Genomic DNA, 12,082 nt, shown 5'->3' with positions numbered 1-12,082 from the left:
GGGGCAGTGAGTTCATGTTAATGAGGAAAGAACAACTCAGAAAAGGAGGATGAGAATGTTGGAACAACTCAAAGAATGTAATCAATGTTACTAAATGGTACATGTAGAAACTGTTGAATTGGTGTGTATTTTGTTGTGTATATTCTCAACAACAAAAACAAAATAAGCAAAATTTAGAAAAAGAAAAGAAAGAAAGCCCCTTGGGAAAAGGCAAGTCTTGAGAAAGCCATCACCTGACAGAAAAATACACTGAAGAAAAGAGACATAGGATAGGAAGCCAAGCGGCAGATTGCAGAGCTTGTCACTTAGTTTGAAGTGTCCCTCCAGAGACAGAATGAGGTCCGTGGGTTTCTGAGGCACACCGCTCCTCCCTCACACTGAAGAGGTGCAGTCAAGGCTGATAATCATCACCCAACATAATCACTCAGATACACTGAAGGCTTTGGCAACGTATCAAAGGAGAGCCAGGCTTCTGGGAGACTTTCTTTGTTACAAAGCAAGGTCGGGACCACAGAGTGGGCTGAGGCATCAGTATTCTAGATTAGAATTAGTCAGATGGTCTCCTAGTACCTATGGTCAAAATTTCAGGTGACTTTCTGAGAGTCATACTTTTGATTAATAAAATTAATGCTAATAAAATTTCCACTGTAGATTTCTGGAAAGACCTTTGGTGTGGAATTTGTTCTTTTTCCCCCATAATTCATGTCTATTCTCTTTAAAGTCATCCATGAATTCAATCCATCATTTCATACAAAGGACCCACTCCCTTCTTTAAAATCAATATCCATATTGTCAAGTTATTCTTTTCTCCCTCTCAGTTAAGGATCCATGTTATTCCACATATAGAGTGATGTTTTAAGAGAAGCCAGAACACCCTCAGATTTCATCAAAGGCATGCTTACAGAATTGAAAACTGTGCGCTGCCCTTTACTCCCCTACAGGACTAAACTGTTCTCTCTCTCTCTATCAAAAAAAAAGTAATAATAGTTTTCCAAGCAAAGGCACTGACCTGTTTTCTGCACTGCCGTGGAGATAAACAATAATTGGGTTGCCATCGTGAAGAGCTGCCTCATACCAGCAATGGTCCTTCCCCTTAGCATCTTCACCCCGGCATCTGGGGACTGTGTGCCTGAAGAGCAAGGAAAGGCTTTAGCAAACATGTACACAGAGAGAAGTTCTCTCTATCCTTGCCAGAGTCTGAAGTCTGAAACCCTCCTGTGGAGAGGTTGGTCTTCCTTGGAGGAACCTGGAAGCTTTTCAGTGTACCTTCCCCTTATGTATGTATGTATATTTATATATGTGTGCATATATATAAATATATATGCAAACATACATGATATATATAAATATACAGACACATGTGTATGTGTGTATGCATATTTATGTGTGTATATCACACACTCATATAGATGAGTGTGTGATTTATATATGTATGTGTATGTGTATATATACATATAAATTTTATCTAAATAATATATTTACACGGTAAAAACAAAAATCTAATATCACAAAATGTCTCATAGCAAAAACCACCATTGCCCTACCCCACCTCTCCCATGCACAGACAATCTCTTTTAACCATTTACTGTTTTAGCTCTTCTGCCTCTTAACACTTACCATTCTGCCAAAAATGTAATTCTTGGATGCAGTCCATTGAAATAACAAAAATGGGCAGAGACAAGTAAAAGATAATGGATATTTGACATCTGCCATTGGTTTAGCTGAAGAGACAGGTTGGGAAGAATTGAAAGGGAAACCAGTTCATGTTGGAGAAAAAAATGTAACCTAAAACTAAGTTATTCAACTCAAGAAACTAAGTGACCTTGTAAATTTTAAACACTTCTGTGAGTTCCAGCTCCTCCATCTTGTAAAATCAGTGAATGAATCCTGAAAATGCAAACACTGCCATTTGACTTGTCACGAGGAGACTTGGGGAACTGGCCATGAGGTGATAAATCTTTAGTTCTCTCAATCATTTCGGGGCAAAAAGTCCCAGAGTACAGGCACGACTGCCAGCTAGATGAGCTAATCATGATGAGGATCGCTAACTCACCAAGCCGAGTACCAATGGGGCAAGAGTGGAAAATAAAAAGGCTTTCAAATCCCAACATTATTAGCTAAACTGTACCCTGCAAATTAGGAAGAAGCTACATCAGCCTTTACTGTCTCATTTCATAATCAGATGTTTAAACTTAGGAAGATGAAATATAAAATGAGGTACTGGGAAATTGGCAGCAAAGAACAGGTAGTAGAATCAAACAGAATATTGAGATCAGTATACCAAAAAAAGACAATAAAATGCTCACTACTTCATTTGACAAATATTTAAACAGTGTCTTCTACATGCCAAGTGCTGTGTTAATCCATGAAAACCCAACAAAGTCTCTGGCCTGTGGAAGCTACAGTTCAGCAAAGACAACAAACATTTACCAAATAAGCACATATTTATTTAACTACAGTGGGAATAAATGTAAAGGACAAGCAAAGATTGCCATGAGAGCATACACCTAAAATGGTAGCTGAGGTTCTATGAAAGTCACCAGTTAATGAGACCCAAAAGATGAGCAGGCAGTCAGCTAGGCAAAAGGAGAGAGGGGAAGGAGCAGAGCAAAAGGAAGAAGTGTTCCAGATGGAGCATATGCTGGGAGGATGTGGCTTGACACCCAGTGAGGCCAGTGTGTCAGGAGTAGAGTGAGGGAAGGGGTGGTGTGGAATAAGGAGGAGAAGTGGGCAGGGCCAGCTCGCTCAGGCCTGGTGAAAGACTCAAAGCAAAGGACAAATTCTAAAAGGCTTCACACTCCAAAGTAAAATTTCTGGAAAGCAAAATCAACCAGAGGGAATTGAAAAACTTCCAGGTGCTTCCAAGGAGCACCAACCTCTCCATAGGCAAGTAACATGGCACTGCTTGCCCTTGACCTTATAACATGGGAACCTTATCCATAGAGCAACCCAGTGTCCAACCACTGCACTCACCAGATTCCCAACATCACCCCAGGTTCCACTTTGATGTAGAAGTTCACTGTGTGAGCAATCTTTTTCTCCGGTTTCTTTAAATCCACAAGATATGGTGCTTTGTCTAGAAAGTAGACATCATTATCAGCTCCCAGAGCCCCGTGTCTTTTCATCACAATCCAAAAAAAAAAAATTAGCCTTTATGATTAATGTCTTTAAATTGTAAGCTACTATACTTAACTCTTAGCGAAGTATTTTATTTTATAAACCAAGACTAGCCAGCAGAAGAGTTACAAGCAAAAAACAAAAATCTACAGCTAGATTTTAAAGTGCCATCAGTGTGGTAACCCATAGGAGTTTTTTCAGTCCTTATCCCTGTCTCAAGCTAAAAGCTGAGGTGATCGTTCCACTAAAAGGGTCTGTTACTTAAGTCAGGCATTGTTTTTTCACTAAGTAAAATCAAATCATTAGCCATAAGCCAAGAAGTGTCCAAGATCAACATACACCCAGGGACATGCAGGTAAGAGCCTCACGCATGTGCTACAAGGATTGCATGTTACATTGACTAACACATCATTCAACGAAAAAACCACAGGGAGAGATAGATTCCTCACATCAACACCTCCACCTCTCTCTCAATCACTTCTTCAAGGGATACACGTAATAAAGAGGAAGGGGAAAAATCAGAGAATACAACAAGCGGGTATCCATATGAATGGAAAAAAACAAACCCATTGTTGTCTAGTCAATTCCCATTCATGGAGACCTTGTAGAACTGCCCCATATGAATAGCTGATGTGAAAACTGATCTCCTGAGTGGAAACCCCATCCACAAGGCCATATTTTTCTATCTGTCCCCAACAGCTTGCAAAAATTCATGCTAGACACCCCCTCCAAAACAAAAAAAAACACTGTTGCCATCGAGTTGATTCCGACTCATGGCAACCCCAGGTGTTTCAGAGTAGAACTGCTCCACAGGATTTTCTTGGTTGTAATCTTTATGGAAGCAGATTGCCAGGCCTTTCTCCCTGTAGTGCTGCTGGGTGGGTTCAAACCACTAACCCGTGGTTAAGTAGTGTAATGCAAACCATTTGTGCCACCCAGGGGCCATTGCTAGACCCCAAAGTCAACTATAAATAGGGTTCAGACCATTTCTCTCTAGTGACAATTCTGTAACTGACATGTCTTTTTCATTATGTCACAACTTTAAAAGCAGTGAATTCTTCATTTGGGGAAAAAATATATACAGGCAAATTGATGAAAGGTATATACTTACAAAAATTAAAAAAAATTAGCATGTCCATCAAAGGAGGGAAAATGTGTTCTTTTAATGGTTTACTAGTTAAGCTGTTATACAGAGCAGCAATTTTTCTTCTGAGTGTTGAACAAGAGCCTGGAACAAATCTGCAAGATATTGTGAAACAGGGTTTTCAAAATCAGTCAAAGTTTTGTCTTTGTTTTTTCTAAGATCCAGATCAAATTACAGAGGCTAATACTGGGAATTACAGGTAGCTTGGCATTTAAACAAAATCCTTTACAGAGCTATATGTAATTATCTATAGGGTGGATTAGGACAGGGCACTAAAGGGGAACCAGGTGAGGAAAGCAAGAAGGTAGAGCCCCGATCAGCTGCTGAAAAGCCAGGGCTTGACAGGGAGAGGAGGGGAGGCAACGGTAGATGCACTGAAGTCAGGCTTGTGCCCTTAGTGTAGGCCCATAGAAGGCTGAGGCTGGACCCCAAAGTCATCAGGAAACAGAATTCAGCCCAATAGTTGCCACAGTTTTTAATTTACGTTACCATTCATTGCTATATGCACTATTATTACTATTATTATTAGTCTAAAGCAGTGAGCAAGTAATCACTTGATTCCACTCTCCTGGCTGGATCTTAGGAAGCAATGAGCCAATGAGAGAGAGCCCCACTTCTGATGTAACATCCTTAGAGAGGAGGGACCCATCAGGAGCAGGTGGGGGAGGCTGGAGGCCCAGGCAGAGGGGCTACAGCAGGCCATGCACATCTTGTTTATTCTACAGTTCCCTGTGTCATAACCAACCAAACCGGGAGCCATCAGCGGAGAAGAGATGATTTGTCCATGTGAGGCCACTAATGCCACCTTTGTCCCTAGCCACATCTCTCTTGAGGGCTAGGGTATATCCTAACTGGGGGGCTGGGTGGGAGACAAGGGATACAGGAGGTCAGGGGCACCATCTCCTCCTTTTGTTTTTTGTCCACATCATCCATTAAATAAATTCCTTTTCCTATTCTGAGTACTCAAAGTTAAAACTGCTCAGTGTAATCAAATTATGAGGTTAGGGGGAGAGGGGGAGGGCTAGAAGGCATTTTGGATGAACTGTTTTCCCCTGCCCTGATTTCTCTGCTAGACTAGAGGCAGTTTAGAAGATAACTTTTCTTTTTGCAGATGAGGAGACTGAAAATGTCAAGGTCACACAGCCAATGAATGGCAGAGCCACAGTTACCCAGGTCTGTCTGAGCCCAGAAACCTGTGATGATCTCCATGAGCTGTCACGGTCCCGGTGAGTTCTACTCGACACCTACAGAAGGAAAAATGAACCCCAGGAACAAGGCTGGCCTCCCAAAATTCTGCTGTTAAGGAGAATGCTGTTTTAGGAGCCCTTTATTCCCTTTGCAGGAGGACTGGTTGCACAGTGGTTAAGCGCTCAGCTGCGAACCGAAAGGTCAGTGTTTCAAAACCACCAGCCTCTCCATGGGAGAAAGATGTGGCAGTCTGATCCCCTAAGATTACAGCCTCAGAAACCCTATGGGACAGTTCTGCTCTGTCCTATAGGGTCATTACGAGTTGGAATCAACTCAATGGCAACGGTTTTTGGTTTTATCCCCTTTGCACCCTTGCCGCCTCTCAGTGTTCCTTCCTCCCACCACTCCTTCCCCACCCTTCCTCCCCCGCTAATGCCCACTATTCTCAGGAGCCCTCTGATACTAAAGGCACCAAAGAAAGATCCCTTACAAACCAAATTTTCCCTCAAGTGTTAATGACTTAAAAATCAGAGAGCTTATCTATGTTTGGAAGTGGTATGAAGGGAGAAGATAATGACTCTTTGATGGATTTCTAGTGGCTCAGCAACGGGTGGAAAAGATATGTGGGTTGAAGCTGATGGATAGCTCTTCAAATACACCTGGGCAATTGCCTGCTCACAAAATCAGTCCCAGCAAGAAAGAAATGAAAATGATTGTTTCATAATACCTTAAAATAGCCTCCATGAAGGCAGTAGGAAGGAGAGAACATTGTTGTTCTGATTTCAGAGATGAGAAATCAAAACCCAGAGAAGCTGCTTTGAGCCACAGATCAAGCAAGATGGGCAGAGCTGAAAGCAAGTCTGTTCCTTATGCTCGCTCCCCTCCAGTTCCTGCCTCCTGCTTGCTGTCTCCTGACTCCCTGAACTCACAGCTACCCTGCCTCTTAGTCTCCCGCGAAGTTATATCTTTGAAGGTAGGCAGGGTGCTTGGGAAGCAGAGGCGGCGGATAGAAATATGTTTCTGTTTTTAAAGAATAATTCATACAGGACGCTCCTCTCAAATAGGACGAGGCACTTCTGTGAGAAGCGCGGCGGGGAGTAAGAGAATGACCAGATCCCTTGGAGCATCAATAATGCAGAGCCGCTTCTTTTAACTAGAGGGCTGTCAATTTGACATCCCCTAGATCAGTAAGGGATCAAAAGTCACCAGGGCTAACAGACCTTATTTGAGCGGAGGATGCAGCCACATCAAACAGGCACCTTGATGCTTTGGTGTTCTTCCGCCTGCCCTTTGATCAGCGGCAGCTGTAACTGCACAGCATCCACCCCGCAGGAGCCGAACGCCCTAACTGGGTGATTCTTACTGGTGAAACCTGGTGGAGCCTGAGTGGCATCAGGGCGAATCATGCTCAGGCGTCTATAAACCAGCTTAACCAGCTTTGGAGAAGCCCAGATCTCACCACACTTGGCAGCACAACTATTCCAAATATTAAGACATGCTGCACACCCATCCTATATGCTCATTCAGCCAACATGTACTGATCATCAAACACCTGTGTTCTCCTTCCTTCTTCCCTCCCAAACTCAATTCTACCTTTACCTTCACACCACTCAAGTCTCTCCTTTTTCAAAGCCTCTGTAGCCAGATCCTTCCCACAGGACCTTTCCTCTCTTTTCAGCCCTCTCACTAATTATAATCAGGTTCTCCAATTTGATCCTTAATTGTTCTCTGATTGTTTTCCCATGATCAGCTGTCTTATCAAGACGACAAGAGCTATATATTACATTCCACTGTGTCTAGCATGGAGCCCTGGTCGGGCAGTGGTTAAGAGCTCAGCTGTTAACCAAAGGGTCGAAGTTCAAATCCACCAGCCACTCCCTGGAAACTCTATGGAGAAGCTCTACTCTTCCTTCGAGGGTCTCCATGGGTTGGAATCCACTCGATGGCAACAGGTACAGGTGTCTCGCACAGGCTGAGCTTAATAAATATTTGTTGACCTCCGGGTTGAAAACTCTGAAAGAGAAGCATATTTCTTTCATAAGGAAGAAGGCAGTGGTTCTTATCGTAGCTTTAAGGAAGAGAGGAAGGACTTCTCTTTTTTTGTTTATAATTGAAAAGTAATCAATATGAGCCCAAAAGAGCAAGGATTTCTCTGTTTTATTCAGTGCTATGGCCCCGGGACTTAGATTAGTTCCTGATAATGTGGTGAATAATCAATACTCAAGAATGAATGAATGAGTTTATCAGTTTTCTTATGGGGGTTTTCTAAGCAGTGTCTAGAAATATGAAGATGTAGGATGAAAGGGGCAAAAATCAGAATAGCCCTTTTGCTTCCCCCAACTTCCTAACACTTTTTCCACTTTTCTAGTTTAAAACAAAAAACCAGTTGCAAATAGAGATATTGTCCTAAGCCCACTCACCTTAAGCACCAACGAAATCTGATGAAATTTTTATAAAATAAATCAATCCCTGAGACATTCAGAAAACAATCACTAAAAATGTTTAAGTGTTCTCCTTGAGTCTCACAACACATCACAATAGATCCAGCGCTACAAGCAGTGCCTGGCGCACAGCAAGCTGTCCATGACTGTTTATTGATCTAAACTAACCTGGCTCCAAATTTAAAAAAAAGAATTCAGGACGCTGGAAATGGGTCGGTGCCTCAGCCCTGGCACCTCAGATCAGTAATTTTCTGCTAGGATAAAAAAATGCACTAGTATTTTATCCATTCTTTCAGGAAGCTTCTCTTGAGACTTATTTTTTACTAATTAGTAAGGCAAGTAATAGAAGGTTCCCAATTCCCCATCTCCCAATCCATTAACAACAAAGTGAGTTGTTCACGAGAATATGAACGGCAGCTTTGATTCTCTGCCTAACAAATGTTCTTTAATGCCACATAAATGTTAAATAATCCATCATCAATTCTACAGAGAGTGTGAAAGAGACAGGTGGGTAGATGCCAGCTGTAGCAAAGAGGAAAGGCCTGTGAATGTGAAGTTTGAAAAGTGCAAGTCAGTCAGGACATTCTGAATGGGGATAGGCGAGTCACGGCCTGCACTACTGGGCCAGTGTAGAGCTACACTCTGCTCTCTGCACTGAGCTAGGGAAGGAACAGAGGAGTGAAGATTTGTGTTTCATCATCATTCTGGGCATTCCAAAGTGAAATTTCTTGTGTCCAAATGTGATTTTTGGATATTTTGAAATTAGCAACAAAATAAAGAAGAATGGAAAGGTAAACAAAAATGCTAATACCATCCCACACCAACAAAACCCCTGAGTCCCCTGGGTCCTGGCTTGCCAACCAATATCTGGCTTCAATACAGACAAGACTGGCAATATATTGTCGGTAGATTCAGGTAACAAGAGTACATCCTGTTCAAATGAAGGATTCACAAGAGGAAAAAAGTAAAAAGCCCACAGATATATAGACATGCAGATATAAACGATGCAAAAATTTGACACCGGTAATGCTGAGTGATAGTTCCAGTGCACTATACATCTTCAGCATCATGGAAGTGTGTTCTTTAAATACATGCCAGAGAGTTCACACCTGGGGAGCTGGGCAGTGATTTCCCATCCTTTCCCACCTACCCAGATAGGCCCGTGACCCAGAACGATACCATCCCAAACTATAACCTATATTATTATTGTCATCATTAAACCCATCCCGCATGTTAGTATGTGCATTATGTAAGGCAGATACGAGAGATGGGTATAGGAACCTGAAGCATCCAACTGGAATCTATTTCATAAGTCCCCAAAGGATATAACTTCCTGAAAAGTCAAACCTGCTAGAATCTGGCCTGGATAGGGGTTGAGGATGAGGAAAACCAAACCCGTTGCCGTCGAGTCGATTCCGACTCATCGCGACCGTATAAGTCAGAGTAGAACTGCCCCACAGGCTTTTCAAGGAGTGGCTGATAGATTCTAACTGCCGACCTTTTGGTTAGCAGCCGAGCTCTTAACTACTGTGGAGCCACAGTGGTTGGCCACTGGTTCTGCGGAGAGAACTGGGCTTGGCTGCGCCCCGGGAAGGGATCCCGGCCCTGCCCTTGGCCGCCTCCCCTAGCCCCCCGTCCTCATCCCAGGCAGCCCGAGCTGTCGGAGACCCTGCCAGGGTGGACCGGGGACACCCGGGCGGCGGGTACTCACTGCAGGTTTCGCACGGCCATGTCCCACCAGGCCGCCACGGAGTCAGGATCGAGGGGCCCCGGCGCCACGGCCGCCTCGCCCTCCTGCGCAGCCTTCTGGCACTCCTGCGCACCCATCCCGCGCCGTCTCCCGAGCTTCAGCAGCTGGAGGTGCTGCGGCGGGGGCCACCTGGAGCCGCAGGACGCGCCCCGCCCCTGTCGCGCCCACGCCCACTCTCCTCCGGCAACAGGCGGCCCGCCGGGAAGGCAAGTGCGGCGGGGTACGCCAGATCCCACAGCGGGAGCAACACGCATCCTGAAGGTGGGCTTTGGCCTCGGGGCTCAGGCTGCTGACTGCTTCCTCACTGCAGGAGGAGCGAACGAAGCCTCAGGGAAGAGGACAGGGAAGAGGGGCTTGCTGCCCAGGCTGTGGAATCAGGTGGCCTCCTTTATGTGGGGTCTTCGTGGGTTAGGGGCAGGGGAGAAAGGAAAGGCTTTAAAACGAGTCACGCACATCCCTCAACCCTTGATTTCTACCCTGAGCCTTTTCTTCACTCTCTCGTTCCCTCTTAAGACATCCTTTAGAACAGTGTTTTCCCAAACTGAGGTCTAACCAATAAGTGGCATCTGAAATCAATTTAAAATAAAAGAGAAAATGAATTTTTGTATAGCTTGCTGTCTGGGTGGCGCAAGCAGTTTGCAGTAAGCTGCTAACCTAAAGGTTGCCGGTTCAAAGCCACCCAGCAGCTCAGCTGGGGAAAAGCCTGGCCAATTGCTTCCGTAAAAAGTAAACCAAGAAAACCCTATGGAGCAGTTCTACTCCGTAACACATGGGGTTGCCATGAGTGGGAATGAAAAGACAGCAGATTTAGATGTAAGCATGTGAAACTTTTGTTTTCATCCTACATCTGTGTGTATGTGTGTGTGTGTTACAAAGTAAAATCTGTTTCTTCCCATGGTGGTAGTAAAACAGAAGTTTGAAAGCTACAGCTTTAGATGGTCTTGATGAAGAATATATTAACCTTGCTCTACCTTGACTTTCCTTTTTTTATGCCCCCTTTCATTTTTCTTTTTCTGAACCTTGACAATCCTCAATTCCCCTCCCCCTTCTCACACACACACACACGCACACACACACAGACACGCACACACACGTCATCATTTCTGTAGCAGAAATTTCCCTGGTTCGCTTTGGTTGAGTAATGGTTCATCTGTCCACAGGGTTATGACCTGTGCAATTATTCCATGTACCCCCGACTAAAATCTTTTTGGCGGTTTGTTTGGCAGCATGTGGCAGAACCCCACCTTTGGATCAAGGAGTTCACACCTTGAACTGTTTGGCACCTGGTACAGGTTTACATGGTGCAGCTGTTTCCTAGCAGACAGGCACTGTCTACCAGAGCTGCTCCAGGGAAGCCGCAGGCAGAAGTGTAGGGGCAAGGGAGGAAGAAAGGGAATGAGGTTTTGTTTGGATGAAATTTTATGCCAACATCAAGGCAACCTCCCCAGAAGAAAACTGTGGTCTTTCGTGGTGCCTGTACTGTTTAGACTTTGTCAGCAGGGCAGAGGGCACAGCAGTGGACTGTCAGCCCCCAGAAAATGGGCAAGGACCCATCAGCTTGGGGACAGTCGACCAGTCTGAAGGAAATGCCCCTTTTTGAGGACCAGGGTCATTTGGTAAAACTCGTCAGGTGAGGGGGGGATTTTGTTCATTGCCTCTGGCAATGGCTCTGAGAGTGTCAGTTTTTCTAACTGCATCAAAATAGGGAGAAGAATCAGATCCAGGAAGGGCCTACAGGATCTAAGGCTGACTGATGAGCCAGCTACAGGTGGGTCTTGCTGGGACCACTCCCTGCTTGACGGGGAAGGTTAAGGTCCAGCTCAAGCACATGTCAGATTCCACCCCTGGAGTTTTTCACGAAGTTGATCTGGAATCTCATAGAACCTGCTCAGTGGAAAGTCTAGGTGAGACTCTGGCGCCATGCGGTGTGGAGGTGGTGGGATCAGAGATAGGCGGTAGAGCAGGCAGGAGAGAACTGCAGCTGCAAATAGTTCCAGGTTCTATTTCTATCTGTTTATTCAGGTGAGAGGTATACCTGCTGCTTGGGCAAACTTGTCTAAAGGAAGGTTTGAAGTACTCAGGAAACTCTTTGAAGATGAGAAGCTTCTTTTTTTTTTTTTTAAGCATGTATAAATTAAAGCTCTAGGAGAGGCATACCCACCCCCCATAAATAGTCCATTTGGGGATGGCATCTCCTGGAAATCAAAGAGCAGAGTCCCTGATTTGACAGAATCTAAAAAACAATAGATTCATTCATTCAGCACCTGTTTACTGAGTGGGGATCCCTGGGTGGTACACATGGTTAACATCCCCATCTGGCTGCTGACTAAAGGTTGGAGGTTCAAGTTCACCCGGAGAAGCCTCAGAAGAAAGGCCTAGTGATCTGCTTCTGAAAAATCAGCCCTAGAAAACCCTATGGAGCACAGTTCTGCTCTGACACAC

General features: G+C 44.5%; 1 protein-coding gene across 1 annotated transcript in view; it reads right to left on the bottom strand.

The window, feature by feature from the left end:
- ABHD12B (abhydrolase domain containing 12B) overlaps positions 1 to 9,894 on the bottom strand; it is a 39,213-nt gene extending 29,319 nt beyond the window's left edge. The window contains exons 1-4 of the mRNA XM_023726111.1: positions 9,602 to 9,894; positions 4,229 to 4,356; positions 2,974 to 3,076; positions 1,010 to 1,129 (exon numbers count right to left, since the gene is read on the bottom strand). Coding sequence (XP_023581879.1) covers positions 1,010 to 1,129; positions 2,974 to 3,076; positions 4,229 to 4,356; positions 9,602 to 9,894 — 644 coding nt within the window. The remainder of the gene's footprint in view (positions 1 to 1,009; positions 1,130 to 2,973; positions 3,077 to 4,228; positions 4,357 to 9,601) is intronic.
- Positions 9,895 to 12,082: the final 2,188 nt, after the last annotated feature.

Source organism: Trichechus manatus, unplaced genomic scaffold (genome assembly GCF_000243295.1).
Source record: "Trichechus manatus latirostris isolate Lorelei unplaced genomic scaffold, TriManLat1.0 scaffold00010, whole genome shotgun sequence".
In the NCBI taxonomy this organism is placed as follows: Eukaryota; Metazoa; Chordata; class Mammalia; order Sirenia; family Trichechidae; genus Trichechus; species Trichechus manatus.
Note: the sequence above shows the minus strand (reverse complement) of the source record. Positions and strands in the feature narration are given on the sequence as shown.